At 41.7% G+C, this 24165-nt stretch overlaps 3 protein-coding genes across 3 annotated transcripts in view; all 3 read right to left on the bottom strand.

Annotated features, from left to right (window-relative positions):
* ASPP (Ankyrin-repeat, SH3-domain, and Proline-rich-region containing Protein) overlaps positions 1 to 21359 on the bottom strand; it is a 687069-nt gene extending 665710 nt beyond the window's left edge. Inside the window, exon 1 of the mRNA XM_072302246.1 lies at positions 20747 to 21359. The gene's annotated coding sequence lies outside the window, so the exon portion shown is untranslated. The remainder of the gene's footprint in view (positions 1 to 20746) is intronic.
* On the bottom strand, positions 13868 to 16819 carry LOC140225058 (uncharacterized). The gene has a single exon (XM_072302540.1). It carries the CDS (start codon positions 16817 to 16819, stop codon positions 13868 to 13870), a length of 2952 nt encoding a protein of 983 aa, XP_072158641.1.
* Positions 16847 to 17908, bottom strand: LOC140225057 (uncharacterized). The gene has a single exon (XM_072302539.1). It carries the CDS (start codon positions 17906 to 17908, stop codon positions 16847 to 16849), a length of 1062 nt encoding a protein of 353 aa, XP_072158640.1.
* Positions 21360 to 24165: the final 2806 nt, after the last annotated feature.

The raw sequence follows: 24165 nt of genomic DNA, 5'->3' as shown, positions 1-24165 counted from the left end.
AGATATTCAATAATTCTTGATGCATGAATTCAAACTACCCGCTCATGAAAACTCAATGCTCTACGTGATTCACATCGCGCGCTAAACGTTTATCATGACCGTCTCTGCGATATAAAAATCTGGCAACCTCAATCTTGACGCTTTGGCTCAGCCATAGCAAATATTGCTAATAGTTTGAACAACAAATGGTGGGAAATGAATATTGCTCGATTGAGAAGATTGCTGAAATCGTTGTAGTGCGCCATTTGACTCACGTAGAGCTTTGAGTTTCTTTGAGCGGGCAGTTCAAATTCCTCGTAACCAATGTGAAATAAAAACGTTGATATCTGCATTAGGAGTTGATTTCAGTCATTTCCGTTGCGCGAATCGTGTTTTGCGTGTAATTTTGGTTAAGGTGAATCCAGGGTTCGATTAGGGATAATTCAAGATAAGAGATAGCGCCACCAGTCACCACTGAGAATGTCACTTTCCTTCAACGATTACTGAAATAATATTGTTCAAATTACAAAAAGCAGATCCACAAGATATAGATTATTTTTTGCTTGACTTTTTGAGCCAAAAATATTGGCAATTAGAATTAAAAGCGCAGAGAAAGTACGGCTGAAACTTTCAGCTCAGCCGCGGCGGCCGAGCGCGCAACCGAATCCCTCATGTTCTGTCTCTCTCTCTCCCATTGACGCAATGGGAATTACTCTCCGCCGTAGTTACGACTTTATTTTTGGGAATTTTGGGAAGATTTTTTTACCGAGTATTCCTCAAGTATGTTGCTATATCCCCCGGATCCCCAATCTTGAATAAGTATTACGGTTTTTATTATTATGGCAAATATATACGGCTATTCTGAGCAGCGCGACGTGGTGGCCAAATCGCGAAGTTCCAAGCCTGTATTCACCTACATGTACCTATCAGAATCCTTAAATTCGCACCTTGTCTAGTGGTCCATTGTAATATTTAGCGTTTTGGACAAGATTTGGCAAGCTCAAGGGAACAATGCGTCGTCATTGTTGGCCTGGTAAATGGCACGATTAATAATCACAAGTGACGCTGGTGGCAGCACTGTCGGGACAAATTCGTGTCGTGTCACGGGGAGGTCGTCGCGAAATTACCACCGCGCCGCGCGCCGCTCCGAAGCGGGTACATCTGAAGAGAAGCTCAAATTACTCATCCCGATAAATGCTCCTAGGCGGCTGCGGGCACCAGACACCAAGACGGCTACTCTTCGGCGACCTCTCTTATCAACGAAACAAATCAGCGCTATTACAGAAATCCGGCAACCGCAGTACCGTGCTAAGGAAGAACGCCGTATGAGTATCCGAGAGTTGCCAAATTTTTCTTGATAAGATATGTATTTTTGACGATATTCATGCACATTTTTCATTGAAATGGACCACTAGACAAGGTACGAATTTAAGCATTCTGATACAAGTTTCTTAACCAGAATTTCACGTAAAACACGATTCGCGCAACGAACATGACTGAAACTAACTCCTAACGAAGATATTAACGTTTTTATTTCACATTTGTTACGAGGAGTTTGAACTGCCCGCTTACAAGAAACTCAAAGCTCTACGCGAGTCAAATCGCGCCCTACAACGGTTTCAGCAAGCTTCTCAATCGAGCAATGTTCATTGACCATGTGTTATTCAAACTATAAGCAATTTGCTACAGCTGAGCCAAAGCGTCAAGATCGCGGTTGCCAGATTTTCATATCGCAGAGACTGCCATGATAATGTTTAGCGCGCGATGTGAATCACGTAGAGCATTGAGTTTTCATGAGCGGGTGGTTTGAATTCACGCATCAAGAATCATTAAATATCGTGGTGAGGAGTTGATTTCGGTAATTTTTGTTGTGCGCATCGTGCTCTACGTGAAATTTTGCATAAGGATCATAAATTAGAATGCTAAAATTCGTACTTTGTCTAGTGGTCCATTCTCAGCTATTTTAGATTAAATTGCGTGCGAAATTGTCTGAAAATTTTGGAAAGAAATATTCACAATTTTCGCTGTAAATTCGGTTTTTATCGAAGGAGATTTGGCAACGTCTGAAGACTCATGCGTCGTTCTTCTTTAGCACGGCAGCGCAGGTGAACACTGCCTGGTTCACAACCTGAATATGGGTGCTGAAAATGGGAGTCGTCAGTTGAAGGGCTTGGAAGACGAGGCGCGTGAGTGCAGCTTTTGCTACTACGAGAAATACGTGTTTGGAGTTTCGAAATTACATGGATCATTATATCGGAAAGAAAGTTCTGACTTTTTGCTTCTTAAAAATTGGAATTTGGGGGCGAATTTGTCACAGAATACGCATTGATACTAGGATTACTTGAAATCATTGATACCTCAATTTTTCCAAAAACTGCACTTATGCGCCTTGTCCTCCAAGCCAGGGCCGGATTTACCTACTTGCCGCCCATGGACCGCCTGTATTTGCCGCCCCCTTCTAATTCGTTTTGAAACATCAATAAAAACCATCAAATGAACGTGCCAGCGGGGGAGGGGTGCATAAGACGCGTTTACTCGTGTTGAACACATTTTTTGGGAAAGCCCTGTCAACACTACCATAGCAAAAGTTCACGGAACTTTGCGCGAAAGTTAAGTTTTGTAAACCTATTTCTGTGTGGACAAGGCCTTCCATTCATAGGAAATGAACGAAAAAATTATGAAAGAACAAACATAAATGTGGATTAATGATTATAACATCCGCCGCCGCGCCTCGTAGACCGCACTGCGTTTGACGCAATGCGTGAAGTATTCACGCAGTCTTGTAGGCGCCATGCGTTTCACGCTGACCGCACTGTGTTTGGCGCAATGCGTGAAGTATTCGTGCAGTCTTGTAGGCGCTAATATGTGTTACAAGCCGAGGACTTCTCCTTTTTATCTCAAGTCCTCGTCATCATTTCTCTCTAAGTCGCGCCGTTCCAGGCCAAATTGCGTGTTTGGTTTCTCTCTTAACTCGACTGATTGAAGGTGCTGTCTCTTGTATCACTGAAAGACGACAAAATTAGAAATTACTGTACTCTCAGGAAATGAGAGATTTTGTCGCCTTCTCTCGTTTGTAATTTTTTTTTTTCTAAATCCGATTTTTTTTATACCTACATTTAAAAAATTGCAAAATTTGCCGCCCCTTGTAGATTTGCCGCCATGAGCCGCGGTCCATGTGGCCACCCCCTTAATCCGGCCCAGCTCCAGCCTCTCAGTTTTCACTCAACTATTGGCGGAAAAGTTTGCAACATTACATTGCTTTCTCTCCATTTAAACCTATACGGAAATGTATCGATGCTTGGATGAGGCAGGTGCTCCATACAAGAATCGATTCAACACGGGTTCAAAAGGCAGGAAAGCCAGTAAACGAATTTTATTTTAACTCTGAAGTCAGGCATTTCACAGAAAACCGACAAACGCGTCAAAACCTGTGATTTTGGGGTGGTGTCTGATATCTCTCTCGATTTCTGGAAAGGTCGCGCTCTACATCATAAAGAAATTAAACTACGCGAATTTGCGTCGGCTATTTAAACTATAGATGTCCTTGTGAACTTCGCAGTCCGAGCCTCATGAATATCCGTCGAATCAGAAACTAAAGAACCCCATACTTAAGCTTGCACTAGAGATAGGGACAGGGTGGCATGAAGCGTTAGAAAGAAATGAGAGATTGGAAATTTCAGTGAAATATTTCATGAAATTTCACGAGCCTGGAAATATTTCATATTTTCCAGGTGCTATAGAATATGCAACCCAAACACACAAAAATAGAAGAAATTCACAATTTTTACATTTTGCGAAACATGAAAACGGACCGGTATTTTTCAATGCGTTCCATAATTTCTGAAATTTTAAGATTATATTTTTCATGAAAATTTTGCCATCCTGGATAGGGAGAGTGCGGATGTCTCGCTAATTTTAAGGTTAGGTCATGGAGCTTTTAGGGCCCAAAAGGGCAGCCAACCTAAGAATTCAAATTATCCAGAGTGATTAATAATTGTATTTTGTTACAACCCGTAGCCGGTAAATCACGTACTTGACTTAGTTTTTGCATAAATTTACTCACTTTTTGCGGAGAAACGCTCATTAATGAACGTTCTTGGCCATTTTGGTTTGACATTGGAATCTGCAGATTTGCAGTAACATTTTTCGTTTTCAAAGGTTGGCTGTTCTTTTGCGCCCTAAGAGCTCCATATTTTGATACGTCCTTACTCTCCTGTATACGTAAGTTAGTTTGCACCAATTCAACGGTATGATCGAGCGATTCACAAGATGAAAAGAGCATTAGCGCACGCTGCGAGGTGAAATTTCTCAGACGAGGAAACGTGACATCACGTCAAGGTAGTAAAATGGACTCAAATAATTCAATTCTTTACAAGCCAAAGACAGCGCTAATTTTTGTGTGTGATTACAAAATCAGAGAATGTTCTAAAATTAGAAATGCCTATGAGTTTCCCACTGAAAGTACAATTAGCGAGAGGAGAGTTTACAACGCTGAAGGATACGTACGTTTTTTCGTCCGGAGAACGACACTTTCATGCTGCCCAGCTAGGGACGAACGCCATATGAACTTTCGAGAGTTGCCAAATTTCCCTAAATAAAACATGCATTTAAGAGGAAAATGTTGCATATTTTTCTTTGACATTTTAAGATATTCCAGATAAAATTGCGAACAAAATTGGCCGAAAATGTTGAAGAAGAGCATTCATAATTTTTCCAGTAAATTATTTCTTTTTTTACTGAAGAAAACATTCCAACGTTTGAGGGATCAAACAACGTTCTTCCTTAGCATGGCAGCATGGTACTCCTGCATCGAAGGACAACGCTGCCGTGCTAAGGAAAAACGTCGTATGAACCATCAGGCGTTGCCAAATTTCCTTTGATAAAACACGAATTTCCTGGTAAACTTGTGAATATTTTTCTTCCAATTTTTCAGATAATTTTGTTTGCAGTTTCACCTAAAGCTCTTGGAAATTTCAAGGAAAAACGTTCTTAACTTTCCTCAAAAATAGGCATTTTATCGAAGGAAATTCGGCAACTCTCGAATGTTCATACGGCGTTCTTCCTTAGCACGGCCGAACGATGCATTGGAGCGTACCTATTATGCGAGCATCGGTAATTTACTCACTCGAGGAAAGTGAATTTGCTCGGCGACGTGCGATGAAAATGTCAGGCATTACAAAGTGCATGTTAAGTGCCTGTGCTCAGAACATGGAGTACGGGCAACAGTTAAGGCTTTCTATGATCGCGATTGAAAACCAAAGCGTTTATTTAGTCCACTGAGCACGGTGCACTCGAAGCAAGCACTTGAGTACTGGAGCAGTGCCTTTCGGCTAAGAGATCAAAGTGGGCTCTGGTAGTGGGTTGTAAGTCCACAAAACCGAATTTTACAGGAGAGGTCAAACACTGATTTTCTCGGCAAAAGAGATAACAAAAAATTTCTCGAGTCTTTGAAGGATCGGTCAGCCTCAACTAAATGCGAGACGACATTTCATAAATGATTGATAAGCGCTTGAAACATCCTGCAAGTTAGTGCATTATCACAATGATGCGCAATGATTTTTGATACAAATCTATTAACTTTGGTGTGGTCAGTGAAGTATCCCGCTAAACTGAAGGCGTTTTCGACTGGTGGCACCTGTTTATCATTGCTCACAACAACGCTTACAGTGGAAAGTTGGAAACAGATCAAATGAATTCGCATCTCTCTTTCACTTCTTTGAGGACTCAAGTCAGGATCTGCCAGGGGGGAAACATTGCAAATTATGCTGACAGTTTCCATAAACGTTTATTCTGACCAAATGCGAGGCAATACTTGATGAATGTTCGATAGGCGATTGAAATATTCTACGAGTTAGTATCTATAGATCCTGCGATTTAGTATCTATAGATGCGCAATGATTTTTCATACAAATATTTTAACTCCTGGGTGGGTGGTGAAGTATCACGCGAAACTGAAGGCGTTTTCCACTGGTGGTAAGTTCCTGCTCCGCCTAGTCATTGTCGTTCCTTATACAGTTCTTTTCCTTGGGAGGCCATACATGATTTATATAGTGTGATCGAGGGAGGGTTTGAAAAGATTATCAACCAAGCAACATAAAAATAGTTTAAAGAATTATGTTTTAAAGAATTTTAAGTATTCAACGCATTCAAAGTATTCCCTTGCAAGAGTCTACTTAAAAAGTTATACTGTTAAATTTTACTTAAGATATGTTGAAATTCTGCAGTTCATGGTGCTTTGTTGTGGAATCCTTTACTCCTCCCTTAATCCTGATGTACACCATATAGGGCTGCCTAGCGAAATGATCTGCTTGAAGAAGGACTATGAGTACGACCCTGAGAGGTCAAATCAATCCATGGCAACACAACTTATGCATTTCCTTCTTCTCTGACGGCACATCTCGTCGCTCTTCTGACGTAAGAGCGTATCTTGATCTCAGCATGAGCCCCAGAAAGCATGGGTTTACACGTAAAAAAGGGGTCACGTGGAAATTAAGAAACACCCTTACGTTATGTGGGAATGTGGGGCGACTGAGAGCAATCTTCATTACTTCGTCAGACAATTGGATTCTGCCGGAAAGCTCTGGCCGACCGTCGGAGGCGGACGTCGGACGCTCGTGGCGAACGTGTACTGCCCTGGTAAGGAAGAAGACCGTATAGACACCCGAGCGTTGCCAAATTTCCCTACGTGAAATATGTATTTTTTTAGGAAAGTTTCGCATATTTTTCCTTGAAATTTTCAGATATTTAAAATCGAATTGCCGGCAAAATTATCTGAAAAATTTATAGAGAAATAATCAATATTCTTACAGTGAATTAGTTTTTATTGAAGGAAATTTGGCAAAGTCTAAAGGCTTATACGGTGTTTTTCCTTATCGGACCCTCGCGGCGAACATTTGTGCACTACCGTGCTAGGGGAAAACACCATATCAACATTTGAGCGCTGCAAAATTTCCCTGCATAAAACATGTGTGTTTGGAGAGAGTTTTGCGTCTTTTCCCTTGAAATTTTCAGTTCTTTTAGATCGAATTGCCGACAAAATTATCTGAAAAATTTGAAGGAAAATATTCCAAATTCTACCAGTAAATTAGGTTTTTATTGAAGGAAATTTTGCAATGCGTCTGCAGGCTTATACGGCGTTTTTCCTTAGCACGGAAAAACGCCGTATGAACCTCCAGGCGTTGCAAAATTTTCTTTGATGAAACACGAATTTCCTGGTACCTCTGAACATTTTCTTTCCAATTTTTCAGATAATTTTGTTTCCAGTTGCACCTAAAGTTCTTGAAAATTTCAAGGAAAAACGTTCTTAACTTTCCTCAAAAATAGGCATTTTATCGAAGGAAATTTGGCAATTCTGGAATGTTCATACGGCGTTCTTTCTTAGCACGGCAGTACGTGTATGCCTCGAAGCGAGGAGGGAGCAGAAACAGAGATCTCACGGCTCCGAACCTGTCATAAAAAGAGAAACGAGGCGCTACTGCACTCGGCGCACAGTGGAACGAGTCTTTGGAAGAAGTCGGACATGAAATTTCTGACAAAAATTGTAAAATTTTACTATTATCTCGTCACAATTTTAATTTTGAGGGGTGATTTAAATAGAAAATTTTACGAGGAAACCAATGAAACTACTTTTAAAACATCAACATTTTATTTTAATAAATATAAACGCTTTTAAATTTTTTAAATAATGTCCGATCTCTCCCGTTGACTCGATCCATTGTGCGGCGGGGATCGGAAGGGTTCCGATAATAAAATTGTACCGCCTCCGATTCTTGTTTGGGTGTGTTACATTCGGTTCGCGTCGGCGCACGGTGGATCGAATCAATGGGAGAGGTCGAACAGACTTTGAAAACTTTCAAAGCTCAGAACTCCGTTAAATTTTGAGGTCCAGGATGTCTGGGTGTCTATTAAAACAGGCTGGCCAAATATCAGTTCTTTTACAGTACTCTTTCAGAACATTTCCAAAAAATTCAGTACCTCCTCAACGGAAAAATTCAGTACTTTTTCAGTACCTACTTCATTTGACAAAATTCGAAAAATTACAAAACTTTGAATTTCTCGCTTAAATTGCGACACAATTGACAAAAATTCCGGACCTTCTCGAGGAATTTCCGCACTTTTTCAGAACTTCCGGACAGCCCTTTAAAAATCAGTACTACCTATTTCCGGACTTTTCGGACTTGTAGACACCCTGATGATCTTAAAAATGGTTCCATTAGTTTCCCCATAAAATTTTCTGTAAAATTGACCCCTCAAAATTTGAAATTTGACGAATAAACATCAAGATTTTCAGTTTTAGTCAAAACTTTCATGTCCGACCTGTCTTATTGACTCGGTCCACTGTGCGTCGGCGCGGCGCGGTCGCTTTGATTCGTGCTTTTTCGGTCCGCGATCCGCGAGCGGATGAGAGCGTGTCTTCTTCGCGAAAGAACCGGGGGCAATCAAGCTGTATAGCCCTGGGGTCGACAATCCAACATTGCTTAACGACGGCCGGAAACGAGGTTTTATTTGGATGTCGTCCGCTGGATCCTGGATCCGTGGAATTTGCAAGTTTATTAACCGCAATTTGAAAGAGTGGGAATCGCTCGCACGGACGCAGAAAAGGTTCAGGCCGCCAGAGAAAAGGGGGGGGGGGGTCAGTCGCGCTGGTCACAGAATCGTGTTTTGGTGCTTGATTCTTGTAGATTAGCTAAAAATAATAAGATCAGTCCAAAGGGTTTGTTGCACTGGTCGCAGAATTGAGAATTGGTGCTTGATTCTTGTAGATCAGCTAAAAATAAATAAAATCTGTCCAAACAGCAACATCCTACGTTCAACATTAACCGAGCTATCGCCCCTTGAAAAGTCGAGTTTTTAACGTCATTCACTGCAAAAGTGACTCCCTTGGTTTCCCTGGACTCCAATTTAATTTTTTACATGGAAACAGCTGAAGAAATTCAGTACCTCCCCATAAGAAAAATTCAGTACTTTTTCAGTACCTCCAAATGACGAAATTCGAAAAATTTAAGAAATTTGAATTTCTCGTTAAAATTGCGGCAAAAATGACAGCAAATGACAAAAATTCCGGACCTTCTTGCAGAATTTCCGCACTTTTTCAGTACTTCCGGACCGCCTTTATAAAATCGGTACTATTTCCGGATTTCCGGACTTGTAGACACCCTGTTTTTGTACTTTGTCTTAAAACAGCCAGTGATACTCTCCTGAGCTTTCCTTGAATAAACCGATGAACTGGAGCCGCGCTGCCGACGATGTCCGGTATTTCCTCCCAAACACATTCGACGCTTCCCTCAGGTGGCAAATAAAAATAACTGATTCGAACGCGCGGGAAACGTTGTCGGAACTCCACCGCGCCCGATCGAAACGCGGCCCATCTAATCGGCGCTAGTTTAAATTAAAAACCGGCAGCCTTAACTCGCCTATTTTGGATACGTACACCTTGCGCCTTGCGGCCGGCTGCTCGAAAATCAAATTCCTCGAGGATTTTATTCCGCCCAGATTTGACGCGGCGCAGACCTCTCTTTCGGAGTGCGTGCGTGCCGAGGAAGAACGCCGTATGTTCATTCCAGAGTTGCCAAATTTCACTTAATAAAATGTTATTTTTTAGGCAAGTTAAATATAGATCGTATTTGACACATGAAACAAATGAGATTGTATCAATATCATTTATTCGTTCAACATGTAAACATAGCCTCAAAAGCCAGTTGACTAATCTGAGGTACCGCGTTTCTTGTGATATATTCTTGATTCTTATGAGTATAGAATGGCTATGAAAGTGAAATTGTTGGGAGTTTTCTCAATTTTAATTTTTCATACTTAAATCCTAAAATTTATGAGTCTTGACCAAATTATTGGTTTCGGAGTTGCTTTTTGAAAGTTCTTGAGAGAGAAATTTCGTCACCTTCCCGGCCAAAGTATCACAAGCGCCATGCGACGTTTCAAAATATCCGCCGCCACTTCATTTTTTTACAAAGAAAGTCTTCAACGAAGCTGTCCGAAATTTTCATTGAATTTTCTTTTTGAAAATAAAATTCAGAGAAATTTTCGAACAGATTCAACCAACAATTTCTCTGTAAAAAATAAAATGGCGGCGGAAATTTTGAAACGTCGAATGGCGCTTGTGACACTTTGACCGAAAGGTGACGATTTGTTGAGGACATCGAATTGAACGCTTTCAAACAGAGTATGCCGATCTGCCCGGGGTGCAATCTTCTTTCCGATGATTTTAGGTCCTCAAAATTGTAAATCGGTCTTAAATGGTTCCCTCATTCTTAGTCATATTGACTGAACCACTGCAGGGGGCGATTGTAAGAATGGCTTGACGCAACATCGTTGCAAATATTTTTTCCTTTCTTCTCCGATAGAAAGTTTGCGCAAAATTTCCAATCAGCGCTGCGCATGATCGATCGTTATTAATTACGTTACGCGCGAGCGAGCCCGAATAAATTAGGTTAAGTAACTTGATTGTAAAGGAAAGGCAACTAGGCACCGAAAAGAACAATACCTCCTGAAGTAATGATACAATCACCGAACATTTCTCCAGCATCGGTCGTGCAGACATTCTAGCTCAGCAAAATGCTGTCCCTCAAGATGTTTGAGAATCAAGCCTCCAAAATTAATCATACCAAAACTACAGTGCGGTGCTGAGAAAAAATGCCGTAGAAGCGTTCAAATTTTGCCAAATTTCCCCAGATACCGAAGAAAATTATTTCGTGAAGAAGTAATGCATGTTTTTCGGTAAAATTTTCAGGTAGGTATCTCATGAATAAAATTGCGAATAAAATAGGTACCCTGAAAAATTCGGATAAAAATGTTCACAAATTTTCTTGAAAATTCCCGTTTAATTGAAGGAAACTTGGCCAGGCTTGAAGATTTATGCGGCGTTCTTCCTTAGCACGGCAGTACAGAGGTAATGATAGTTAGAACTGGGTTTAGCAGAAAGGCGCCAATTATTCGGATTATTTTAAAGACGATGTATCTGCCATTGATTTCCCTGCAGGAAAAGGATATTTTATGAAAGTTTTCATGCACTTCTAGTGCCTTTCTGATAAACAATAATATCAATTTAAACAGCCTTGTTACCCGCTGAAAATAATTTAAAAATCTGAAAACTTAGTACTTGGTTGTACCTTTCAAAGCGAGAAAAATGTTGTTATGCCTACATAACATATAGTTATATAAAATAGTTAGCATAACAACATAGTTAACAGTAGCAACATAGCATAACTACAGAACATTGTTAGCATAATAACATTTTTCTCGTGTTGAAAGGTCCAGCCAAGTACTGAGTTTTTAGATTACCTATTAGATTTTTAAAAAAATTTATCCAACTGAGGAAGGCTGAGTTTTCAGCCGACAAGTTTTGGTGGTATTTGTGTGAAAATTAGCCTCGTTACCCGCTGTTTAAATTGATATTATTGTATATCTTGTCACGGGCTGCGGAGCATCAAAAATATCTCATTTCTGATGAACACGATCCGTTCTATTTCTAAATATGCTATGTATACAGGGTAGTAAATAAAGTCGTTTCTTAAACAGCTCCATTCCTTGCCTTAGGGGGTCCTAAGAAGAACGTAATCCATACACTCGAAAAAGAAAAAAACACATTGGATCTAGAGTCCAGACTCTTGAAAACATTGACAAGAAAAAACACTCTTGATTCAATCGGATTTTTGCTTGAATCCAAACGAAATCCGCTTAAATTAAGAGGCTTGGTTCTTGATTTAAGCTAGATTCTGATTAAATCAAGAGTACTTTTTCTTGTCGATGTTTTTAAGAGTCTGGACTCTAGATCCAATGTGTTTTTTTTTCCAGTGTACGAAAAATAGCTGTTCAGGGAACGACTATATCACATGACCCTTAATTCTATTCCTATATTGTTCCTCTTTTTGGCGCGAGCGCCCCCCACCCCCCTCGGCCCTCTCACGCAGCACCGACAGTGGAATAAATGAGGACCGACCAGAAGAGAAGTTTATCCGCTCGGAATATGAATCAGAAGTCGATCAGCCCGTTTCATTTGTCGTCGAATCGTCGTAAATATCGTCGAAAACGGACGTAGCCGCGACGTCGCGACGATTCGGATCGGTGATCGGTGGTTGCCCGCCTTGATGGTTGGTTAGCGTGCGCACCCCCCCCCCCCCCCCCCCCCCCCCCCCCCCCCCCCCCCCCCCCCCACCACCACCACGACCTACAGCCGCGCCTTAACATCAGAAAGATGATTCGGAGTCTGCAATAAGGTGTGTGGATCGTATTCGGTAGTGGTACGATGTATCGTTTGGTTCAAAATAGCAGGTCATGAGTTTTCAAAAATTTGCAAGGTCACATATTCATGCTTTTTTTCAAAAATAAATATTTCTGAGAGGAAATTTGGCGAAATTCGAGTGCTCATACGGCGTTCTCCCTCAGCACGGCAGTGCGTGGAAGATAACTTCTTTCTATACGAGACTTAACTTAAAAGCGAGTGAAAAAATTCTGGACATTGAATTACCTGGTGACAAAGCGCAACAGGTACATTACATGGACCGCGTTTAACAGAAAGGAACCAAGCCACATCAGCTATTGCCAGATTTAACTGTGAAGAGTGACGGCTCAAAAAAAATGATGAAAAAACAACAACAGACCTAAAGGTTGAAAGTGAATTGTACCGAGGGACCAATTGAAGAAATGATAGCAAAGAAAGAAAAGATGGAATAGGATATGAGGTTTAGAGTGAGACAAGTGAAGAGCCGTAGCGACCCCCCAATTTGCCTTGGCTCGGAAAAATGAGAGTAAGAAGAGAAAGATTTGAGGTGATTGCAAAATTGATTTAATGATCTGGAAGAGATCCTAGCTTGTAGTTTTTATTTTGACCAGACTCAGAGTGAATCGGCTACTATCCTTGGATAGGAAACCTGAAGGGTTACCAGGCGTATAGTACACCGGCTTCTGCAATGAGCAGGAACACCAGAAGGGTGTGAATATTGAGAGCTGTGTGCTATTGCACTTATTATTATTCCAGATTCCGAAGAATCGGCTTCTCCAAATTGGAGGTGGTATACAAACTGTATGGGTCCGAAATAGAGATGACTGGAAGTTGAATAATTTTGAATGCTTGAAATGATGAATTTGCTTCGTTCTGGGTAATGATGACCGCTAATGCTTGACCTTGGTGCCAATATAACGGGAAACTGAACTTCGGTCTTGATCCAAAAAACGCCAATTTCTTGCTGAGCTCCTTAGGATGTTTCTTCAGCTGCTTGCTTGGCTTGATTTGACTTGATCCTTGTTGAGAGCTTGAGAGTGAGGTGCTTCTTGGTCGACTGCTGCATTCAGAGTGAATTAATTAGCGATTTGTGGGTATATTTATATGCAGATTTCCTTTGTGTGCGAATGCGGGAAACCAACTTGCTTGTGATTGGTCGGTTGGCGAAGCAAGAGTGAATTTGGGCGGGAAAGCTGCCGCTGGCCGCTGAATTTGGATTGCGCGGGCTCTGTTGTGGCGAAGTTCAAATCTCGTGCGCCGCGGTGACTTGTGATGGGCTGCGGCAGGTACTGCGATTGCGCGCTGACTCGTCATTGGCGGCGGCGCTTGCGTGCTGCTGAACAAAGGATCTCATTACTGCGCGGTTGAAAGTTGACGTCTAGTGCAGAGTTGTTCGCCCGATCACCAAGGTTAAGCTACATTGATCGTAATGCTTGAAATGGAGACCGTTTGGGAACATCGCAATTTTACATCATTTTACACGTTTTAATGTTGTGAATTGGTCTGATATGAGTTGAAAATGCTGAGAAATTGATTTCTAGAATTTATTATAATTATTATTATTTTTTATAAAGGGGAAATCAGACATACTCCCCCCGTTGAACGAGCACGCGTTCAACAGAGAAGTGTTTTAAAATTTGTTAGTTTAGAAGCTCATATTTGGTTTTTGTCTGAACTTATGGGGAGGCGGCAAAGCTTAGAAACCGGGCGCCGTAAAGTCCCCGTGGTGGTCTTGACATCGACGACGCGTGTGACGTCATCAGGGCCCGGAAAGCACTTGGTGATTCGTCCTAACCTCCATTGCTGAGGAGGTAAATTATTGTCTTGAATAATGACGAGATCATCAATTTTTATTGGATCAGTTTCTTGAGTCCATTTTGATCGCTGCCTCAAACAGTTGATGTACTCATTTTTCCATGTTTGCCAAAAATGTTGACTGGCTTTGTTTATCAAGCCCCATCTATCCACACGATTAGAAGGAGTTTCTGTTAGATTTTCTTCAGGTAAGGCGTTGAGTGGGCGACCAACAAAAAAATGACCTGGGGTCAAGGCGTCCATATCTGAGGGATCTGTTGATAGCGGGCAGATCGGCCTAGAGTTCATTATTGCCTCCACTCGAGTCACGAGTGTAGTCATTTCCTCGAAGGTGAAAATTTGAGTACCCATGATTCTTTTGAGATGATGTTTTGCGGATTTTATCCCTGCTTCATGTAGTCCGCCAAAATTTGGCGCGGAAGCGGGCTGAAAATGCCAATTGATTTCCTTTTTGCTTAGATTTTCCGCAATGCTTGTTTCATTAGTTTTTAAGAATGCATATAGCTCTTTTAAAGAGTTATTCATTCCTACGAAGTTGGTACCGTTATCAGAGAACATATTTTTGCATAATCCTCTGCGAGAGACAAATCGAGCTAATGCGCCTTCAAAGGCCTTTGTAGTCAATTCGCTTACAAATTCCAGGTGTACTGCTTTAGTAGCCATACAAATAAATAGGGCTAAATACCCCTTCGTTTGCCTTGCATTTCTGAGCTTGTTTTCTTTGACTTGGAATGGTCCGCCGTAGTCACACGCTGTATTGAGAAACGGATATGCTGCCTGAACCCTCCATTTTGGTAAATCGCCCATAAGTGGCTGCGTGAATTTTGGTCTGACTTTAAAGCACTGGATGCACTTTTGAAGTTTAGATCTGACTACAGCACGCCCATTAATTATCCAAAATCGCTGATTGATTGCTGCTAAAGTTGAGCTGGGACCGCCGTGAAGTGTCATATCGTGATAATAGTCGATTACCAGTTGAGTGAAATGATGATTTTTAGGCAATAAAATGGGAAATTTGAAGTCGTAGCTCATGTCTGAGTGCCTGAGTCGACCACCGACTCGCAATAATCCCTGTTCATCTAAAAAAGGACGAAGTTTGCATAAAGAGGCCGGGCTCTCTTTTTTCTCGCTCATTGTTCTGATCTCTGCTTTAAATTCTTTGCCTTGAATAATTTTTATCCACCAGTGCCGGGCTTCTTGTAGCTCCGCACTGGAAATCTGTCCAGTTCTTTTCTGGGTAGGATGCCGGGTATTATGGATAAATCTCAACATCCAAACGGTGGTTCTGAGCAGAGGAACAAATCCTGAAAATGATTTTAAAAAAGTTTCCTCCCATGATTCTTGTTTATTTTGTACCAGCGTGACGATGTCCGGTAATTTGTCGATGATTTCTGCTTTGCTTTCTGGGTCAAATGGACTCAACTTCGGCCATTTTTCTTCTGGCTCTTGCAACCATTTTGGTCCATGCCACCATAAACTGTTGTCGGCCAATCTGTCTGGCATGCAGCCTCGGCTGGCCAGATCGCTCGGATTATCTTCAGACTTGACATGCCCCCAATGTTGAGGTGTTAATACTTCTAAAATTCGAGTAACTCGATTAGCGACGAATACTTTGAGCCGGTAGGGAGGAGTTTGGAGCCATGATAAGACGACTGTGGAGTCTGAATAGGCGAACACCTTCCTGATTGGATGAGCCATTGAACATATGTAGTGAGCAGCATCTAATAACTCTGTTAATAGCGCCGCCCCCTGCAACTCCAGCCTGGGGATGCTCATCGGTTTGAGCGGTGTCACCTTAGTTTTCGCCATTAAAAGGCTGGTTTTGACCTCACCGGAGCTGCTTTCGACCCTCAGATACACATTGCCGCTGTATCCTAATTTACTGGCGTCGCTGAAACCGACAAGATCAAATTTTACTCCATTGATCAGAGACACATGACGCGGAATACGGATCTCGGAAATTTTGATGAGTTCTTCGGTGTACTTTTTCCACTGTGCTTGAAGCTCGAGGGGCACCGCCTCGTCCCAATCTATGCCTAATAACCACAGTTGTTGAAGAAATTGCTTGCCTTTTAGCATAATTGGTGATATCAGGCCAAGTGGATCAAAGATTTGGGCGACAACTGAGGCGATACCTCTTTTTGTGTACACCGGTGTGATTTTCTCAACCTTGAATGAGAATATATCGCTGCTTGGCTGCCATTGTAATCCGAGAAGCGATTCGGAACTGTCTGCACCTGAAAATTCTACTGGAGTTTTGAGATTGGACTCCGGCAAGTCCTCCAATATTTCTGGGTTATTGCTTGACCACTTTTTCAGCTCCATGTTGCATTCACCGGCGCATTCGATTATTTCATCTCTTGCGTGTTTTTCCATGAAAAGTTCCTCAGCTAAGAGGTCATTTGGACTTTTGACTGGCCTTGACGGGGGTTCCTCTATCTCCCAATGTCGTCGAAGGCAAGTTTCAATTGGTTCTGAATTGATGGACAGCAAAGCCGTGATTGGTGCTGATTCTGAGGTTGTCACTGCTGCTATGCGTGTTGCGTCATGTGAGGCGCTAAATTTGCCCGTCATAACCCATCCATAAATGCTGCTTAGCGCTATTGGCCAATTTTCATCGAGAATGATTTTTCTGCCATCATAAATGTGAGGGTACAGGTCGGCTCCAATTAGTAGATCTACCGGGCCTGGTTTCATCCACTCTGGATCCGCCAAAAACAATGTCCTGAGAGGTTTGTTCATTGTGTTGGGAAGACTTATATTTGGCAGATCGGTGGTGATTTTTGTCATTATTGTTGCTGTTGATGTGAACACTGGCTACGATTCAATGCGAGACTTGATCTCACATTCCACAGTACCATGAATATCATTGACTGCTTGATTGCCTAACCCTGAAATTGGAGGCGCTTCTTTGTGGATTTTTAGACCCAATTTGTTTGCACAGCGCTTAGTTATAAATGTAGACATGGCAGCGCTGTCGATGAGTCCTCTGACAGGTTGATAACCGCCAAATGAATCTTTGACTAGAACTAGAGCAGTTCCTAGAATGCATGCGTATTCCTTTGGTTTTGAGTTGGAAACCATAGCTGTTTTGGGAGATTTTGATGAATCTTGAGTTGACGTGTCTTCTAAGTGTAGAAGTGAATTATGCCTTTTATGACATGTTTTGCAGGTGTATTGGTTCTTACAAACCGAACTGGAGTGATTGAATTTCATGCAGTTGAAACACAGGTTTTTCTCTTTGACGAATGATCGGCGTTCAGGGATTGATTTAGCTAAAAATGATTCGCAAAAATAAATGGGATGGTCTTGAGTGCAGCATGGACATTTTTGTTGAGACGAACTCTGTTTCGGCTTAACTGAGGCCGTGAGCGTCTGCTTTGATGGTGGTTGCTTGTGTTTCGGGTTAGTTGACTTGGCTGCCGAACCATCTAATTGAAGGCACTCTTTTTCGAGGAAATCCACTAGGCTATCGATGGTGGGATATTTCGTTTCCGTGCCTCGAAAATCATCAAACCGTTTTCGAAAGTAATTATTTAACTTTTGTACCATGACTGCAGTGAGCATTGAAGAGTACTCGGACAGTTTGTGATCGAGGCCCTCCAATGCCTGGGTGTGCTCCCTGTATTTTGTCAGAAGTGCAGGAATTTGCTGGACATCCTTCACTTCTGGCAAGTCAAGCAACCCGTTGAAGTGATGAAAAATATGCCTTCTTTCACATTGAAAGCGCTGACATAATATTTCCCAAGCCACATCGTAATTTGAGTCGGTGATGTCTAACCCTTTTACCAAGTCCAGTGCCTCGCCCTTCAATGACGTGAGAAGGTACTGGAACTTTTTAACTTTCGCTAACTCATTTACATTATGGACAGAGACCATGAATAAATTATAAAAACTTCTCCAATCCTCTAATTTTCCAGTGAATTGAGGTAATTCAAGTTTTGGAAGTCGAACATTTGAGGATGAATGACTTTTAACATGAGTACTATGATAATTGGATACCTCAATTTTCGATGTTTTAGGAGTGAGCGAAAGAAAACGGACTTCGGCTGCAAGTATTGTCTCGTCAAATTCTACCTGCGCCTGTTCAATGTCTATTTTGGAATTAATAGGTAAATCAGAATTGAGACCTATTAATTCTGCTTGAATTAGATCGAATTTATCCTGGAACCCTGACAATCGATCGAACAAAGGTTTAAATTGCTCAGAATTTTCATCTGAAAGCTCATCATTGAATGTTTTTTCTATGGCCTTAACCCTAGAAAAAACTATATCTCGTTTTTTCTGAAGTGAGTCTGCTAATTTTTCACTTTCATTTACCTCAGGAGAATGAAGATTGCGTCGTTTCACCATTATGAATTAATTCTGGACTGTAAATATGCAAGTTATAATCCGGCCCGAGGGACCAAAAAATGAAGAATGACGATTCAAAAAAATGATGAAAAAACAACAACAGACCTAAAGGTTGAAAGTGAATTGTACCGAGGGACCAATTGAAGAAATGATAGCAAAGAAAGAAAAGATGGAATAGGATATGAGGTTTAGAGTGAGACAAGTGAAGAGCCGTAGCGACCCCCCAATTTGCCTTGGCTCGGAAAAATGAGAGTAAGAAGAGAAAGATTTGAGGTGATTGCAAAATTGATTTAATGATCTGGAAGAGATCCTAGCTTGTAGTTTTTATTTTGACCAGACTCAGAGTGAATCGGCTACTATCCTTGGATAGGAAACCTGAAGGGTTACCAGGCGTATAGTACACCGGCTTCTGCAATGAGCAGGAACACCAGAAGGGTGTGAATATTGAGAGCTGTGTGCTATTGCACTTATTATTATTCCAGATTCCGAAGAATCGGCTTCTCCAAATTGGAGGTGGTATACAAACTGTATGGGTCCGAAATAGAGATGACTGGAAGTTGAATAATTTTGAATGCTTGAAATGATGAATTTGCTTCGTTCTGGGTAATGATGACCGCTAATGCTTGACCTTGGTGCCAATATAACGGGAAACTGAACTTCGGTCTTGATCCAAAAAACGCCAATTTCTTGCTGAGCTCCTTAGGATGTTTCTTCAGCTGCTTGCTTGGCTTGATTTGACTTGATCCTTGTTGAGAGCTTGAGAGTGAGGTGCTTCTTGGTCGACTGCTGCATTCAGAGTGAATTAATTAGCGATTTGTGGGTATATTTATATGCAGATTTCCTTTGTGTGCGAATGCGGGAAACCAACTTGCTTGTGATTGGTCGGTTGGCGAAGCAAGAGTGAATTTGGGCGGGAAAGCTGCCGCTGGCCGCTGAATTTGGATTGCGCGGGCTCTGTTGTGGCGAAGTTCAAATCTCGTGCGCCGCGGTGACTTGTGATGGCTGCGGCAGGTACTGCGATTGCGCGCTGACTCGTCATTGGCGGCGGCGCTTGCGTGCTGCTGAACAAAGGATCTCATTACTGCGCGGTTGAAAGTTGACGTCTAGTGCAGAGTTGTTCGCCCGATCACCAAGGTTAAGCTACATTGATCGTAATGCTTGAAATGGAGACCGTTTGGGAACATCGCAATTTTACATCATTTTACACGTTTTAATGTTGTGAATTGGTCTGATATGAGTTGAAAATGCTGAGAAATTGATTTCTAGAATTTATTATAATTATTATTATTTTTTATAAAGGGGAAATCAGACAAACTGGGCAAGTCAATTTTTTACGAGAGAACGTTTGAGCGGATTCCTTTGAAAATTTTAAGGAATTTGCTTCGTATTATGGAAAAAATTCACTGAAATTTGAGCCAAAATCCGCCCAACCGTTTTCATGTAAAAAATTAATTCACCCAATTAAATTTGGCAATAGCTGATGTGGCTTGATTCCTTTCTGTTTAACGCGGTCCACATATCAGTCTATGGCCTTGTTTTTACGAGAAGTTCTCATGAGATCTGTCGTAGGAAATCTCGACTGAGCACAGAGGAGAATTTCACGAGCGCCGCCGCCCGCGGCGCATTATGGTCCAAAACTTAAGGATAGGAAGAAATAAGTCGGATAATGACTGAAAGATCACGAAAGTTTCGTAATCGATGTTTCGCTGAGTCGTTAACTTCGAATTTGATGTCAAATTGCTCTCAAATTTTTCCTTTGAATTTTCAGACCTTTAGATCAAATTACAAGCAAAATTACCTAAGAAATTGGAAGAGAAATATTCAAACATTTTCTTGAAAATTACCTAATGATTTGCTAAAGGAAGTTGGGCAACGCCTGAGGGCTCATACTGCGTTTTTCCTTAGCACGGCAGAATACTGGATCAGGAAAATGTTTGACAATTTAAATCCATTCAGACACAATTTGACTCAAAATGTGTGCCTCAAAATGTTTGAGGCTCTCGGGATGAATATTAGGTACTAGCTGAATGAACGCAGTGTTTTCATGGAAGATTCATCTCTAAGAGAAATCATTATTCAGGTTTTCTTCCACCATCCAGAATTTCTGTGGTGATGGGGGGCGTGATGATACTATTTTCAAATCTTGGGGGGCCAGGCCTCTCTTGAAACCCCCCTTTGTACTCGTACGCCCATGAACTTGTCGCCAAAACATGAAAGCTCCCTCTCGTGGCGACGGGAACCACGAAAAATGCGTTTCGTTTCCGCGATTCGACCCGGGACTGGGGACAAATCTCATGAAAACGTCTCGGGGAGACAAGGCCTGAAACTTCACATTAAGAACATCTGACATCTGACTGAACAAACCTTTGATTATAAATCCTCTCTGAAGTGTTGAAGACGATAAGAGACGATGGGGAGCGTAATAATTCCAAACACCACACTAACGTAACCACTCAAAACCTTTAACAACACTCCACAGATAAGACACAGAAATCACAAACTGAGAGATCCAGGGAGTATCACACAACGTGCGCTCGAAATACCGAATTAAATACGCACAAAACCACGAAAGAAACTGCGAGAACGAGCGGTGCTACCACATGAAATCGACGAAGAAAACTCACGTGTTGATCTCGAACTTGAAAACCCAAAACATTGCAACTTTGAAATCCGTCATGCGCAGTGTACTCCGCGGATGAGAAAGGTGCTGAACTTTCCGATTAAGCCGATTAACCCTCAACGATGATAGGAGTTTGAGATTCGCACTTTTCGAACACCCCGAATGAATTGGCAGACGAAAATACACCGAAATTAGAGACGAGTTGATAATCACGCGAGGCCGCGTTGTTTACTAACATCGGCGAGCACAGACAGAACATCTGATTCCCGCCGATCGGCGCCGTAGTTCCGGATCCGCGCGCAGTAGCGCCACTTGTCGCGCGACTCTGCAGCGCCGCGCCGGCCGCGCCAGCCGCCGCGGCCGCAGTAAGGGAATGCTAGCTTTATGAATTGAATCAACTTTAATTCAATTTCTTTGAGTGTATGGATAATCAATATAGCCTCTTGTCATCATTTTACTCTTTAATTATGAAGTGGAAGTATTTCTACCAAACAGACGTATCCCAAGTAGCAGAGGTTGCAACAACTTGCAACAAAATCGTTGAATTCTTGCAACTAATAGATTGACGTGCAGATTGCCTGCTCTTTCCCCCGAAGGAGCTATCATTGTTGGAACTTGTTGGAATTAAGTTGAAACATGTTCCAACTTCAATATCGTTCCCGGTCCTTACATTTGGCTAAATTTTGAATATCGCGGCCTTCTTCGCAAACTGGTAAGGACGTCACGTGACTGGTCTTTACTTAATTTAATTAATATAATATAATAAATTATAATATATTATAATAAATTATTAATAATATTATTCATTTTTCATTGATTTATATTATTTATTTATCTTATTTCGTTTTTAATATTTTCATTTTTAATAACTACACATCCGTCCATATTTTATTTTATTTTTTCATGTGTTGTTCGTACTCCTCTCTTTCAAAAACTTGATCTACTTGATATAATTTTCGTATCCTTCATTGTGAGACTGAATGATGTACAAAATTGCAAGAATATCATTGCTTCTAATCATTGAATTAGATCTGGGGACGTTTATTAGTGCTAAATTAGCCACATCCCCACGCGAGCGTCCGTGGTGGAGTGGCAACGACACTCGGGCGATCACCGAAGTTCAGCAACGTCGGGCGTAGATAAGTACTTCGGTGGGTGACCGTTTGGGAACTCAAGCGCAGCGCGGCTTAACTCTGGCGTACATTGGTTGTCGGCAGGGGCGGATTGGCAGGCGGGAATACTGGGAAAAATTCCGGTGGGCCGGTTGGTATTTTGGGCCGCTTTAAAATAAACTTATATTACTACTACTTTCTTTCTTTCTTTCTTAAAACTTAACCTTCCCCCTCAACCCTTTTGTATTTTCACTGACGTAACCTTGGTTTCCATGTGAACACACGGAGGTGTAAATGGCCGTAGATGCTAAAGCACCGCTTTAAAATAAACTTATCTTACTACTACTACTACTACTATTACTACTCCTACTAATTTCTTTCATTTTTTCTTTTTTTATCTCCATAGCCTAAAAGTATGTGGAGAAATGGGATAAAATCTTCGTGAACTGTCACTTTCTCATAAAATAGGGTGAGGCTCCACGGGCCTCCATTGTTCCACGGGGCTGCTTTATGCTCCACGGTCGCAGCCAACTTTGCAAATATTTTGTGACTCTAATTGCGTATGTTCGCGCTTAAAAATGGCTTCTTGAGGTGCTAATTTTTCAAATTTTTTCCGGGGGAGGGCCCCCAGACCCCCCTTTCTCTGTGAAGTGTCCCCCCGACCCCCATTTGGTTTGTGGGCCGGTTTGGCTGTACATTTCCCGGTGACTTTTTTCGTCCCAGTCCGCCCCTGGTTGTCGGGTTCTTTTAGCGGCACTTCTCCAGTGTCCACAATGAAAATTATGCACAATGAAAATTAAGAACGTGCAGTGCCCCTAAATTTAAGCATTTTGGAACTTTTTTTTCAGTGTGATATCATATCGGTAACATGTTGATATCATGGCGATAACATGTTGATATCATATATGATAACAGGTTCCATTCACCTTTTTGCTACCATGTTGGGCCAGACCAACTTGTAACCAACATGGTCATTTTTAGCAGGGATGATTTTGGCAACGTCGATAAGTTGCAAGATTTATGGAATTCAATTGCTATAAGTTGCAACTTTTCTTCCGATCAGATCGCCGAGAATCGGCACTTATCGACCAAATGTTGACTAAGAGTTGCAACTAAGTTGCAACTTAGTTTCGACTATTAACCAATATTGTTTCAACTTCTTGCAACTTTAACTTTGAAAAATGCTACTTGGGATGTGCAGGTGAGAAATGTGGGGTGTGCTCGTTAGTTCTCTGGCCGTAAGAGTGAATGAGAATAATAAAGCGCTGGTGACGTCAGCGTAAACGAAGTCGTCTTCGTTGTCGCTCTTCCTCCACTTTAACTCATGAGCCCTGTTCACAACGCTCTCGTCCCATGCCCGCGGCTCATGAATCCCGCATTCAGTTGGCGCTTAGTTCCTTTTGGTAGAATATAAAATCCCGCTTTTCCAATTCATCAAAAGGAATCACGCTCACTTTTACATTGCTTCTTATGCAGCTTTCTAGAGCACACCCCATATTTCTCACCTGCACATAGGTCAGTTTGGTAGAAATACGTCCAATTGATGGACAAAGCTACATTCCAACTACAAATTAGGATAGTACCACAATTTTAGGGGATAACCCCTGACACTTTTTCCCCGTGATAAGAAGAAGTTCCTTGTTGGTTTGATTTCATTTGAGGTTGAAACAGAGGATTATACTCTCGTCGAAACAAGAAAGGCCAGTTTGGTATCGAGACATTGTGGCTCGTCTGTATATTAAAGCGGGCATTTCAAGGCCCACCCATCATTTTAATGGAAGAACCGAGTTACAGAAATTGCCAATGCGCTCTTCATTTTTATTTCATATCATCATCATCATCATCATCATCGCAATATATAGTTCCGTAAGCCCGATCCTGTGGATCAAAATTTAGAGGGGACCGCCGCACAGTGGATCGAGTCAACAGAGGAGGTCGGACACAATTTGGAAACTTTAAACGCTTATAACTCCGTTTATACAAAACTTGGAGGTTCCAAAAGTGTTTCAGTTGGTTTCCTCGTGAAATTTTCTCCTAGAAGCACCCCTTAA

This window comes from Bemisia tabaci, chromosome 7 (assembly GCF_918797505.1).
Source record: "Bemisia tabaci chromosome 7, PGI_BMITA_v3".
Lineage (NCBI taxonomy): Eukaryota > Metazoa > Arthropoda > Insecta > Hemiptera > Aleyrodidae > Bemisia > Bemisia tabaci.
The sequence above is the reverse complement of the archived record's forward strand: the minus strand, read 5'-3'. Positions and strand labels throughout refer to the sequence as shown.

What these genes read in the sequence shown, in the direction of transcription:
- LOC140225058 (XM_072302540.1), bottom strand. Translation starts at nt 16,819, where the DNA reads ATGACAAAAATCACCACCGATCTGCCAAATATAAGTCTTCCCAACACA.
- LOC140225057 (XM_072302539.1), bottom strand. Translation starts at nt 17,908, where the DNA reads ATGGTCTCTGTCCATAATGTAAATGAGTTAGCGAAAGTTAAAAAGTTC.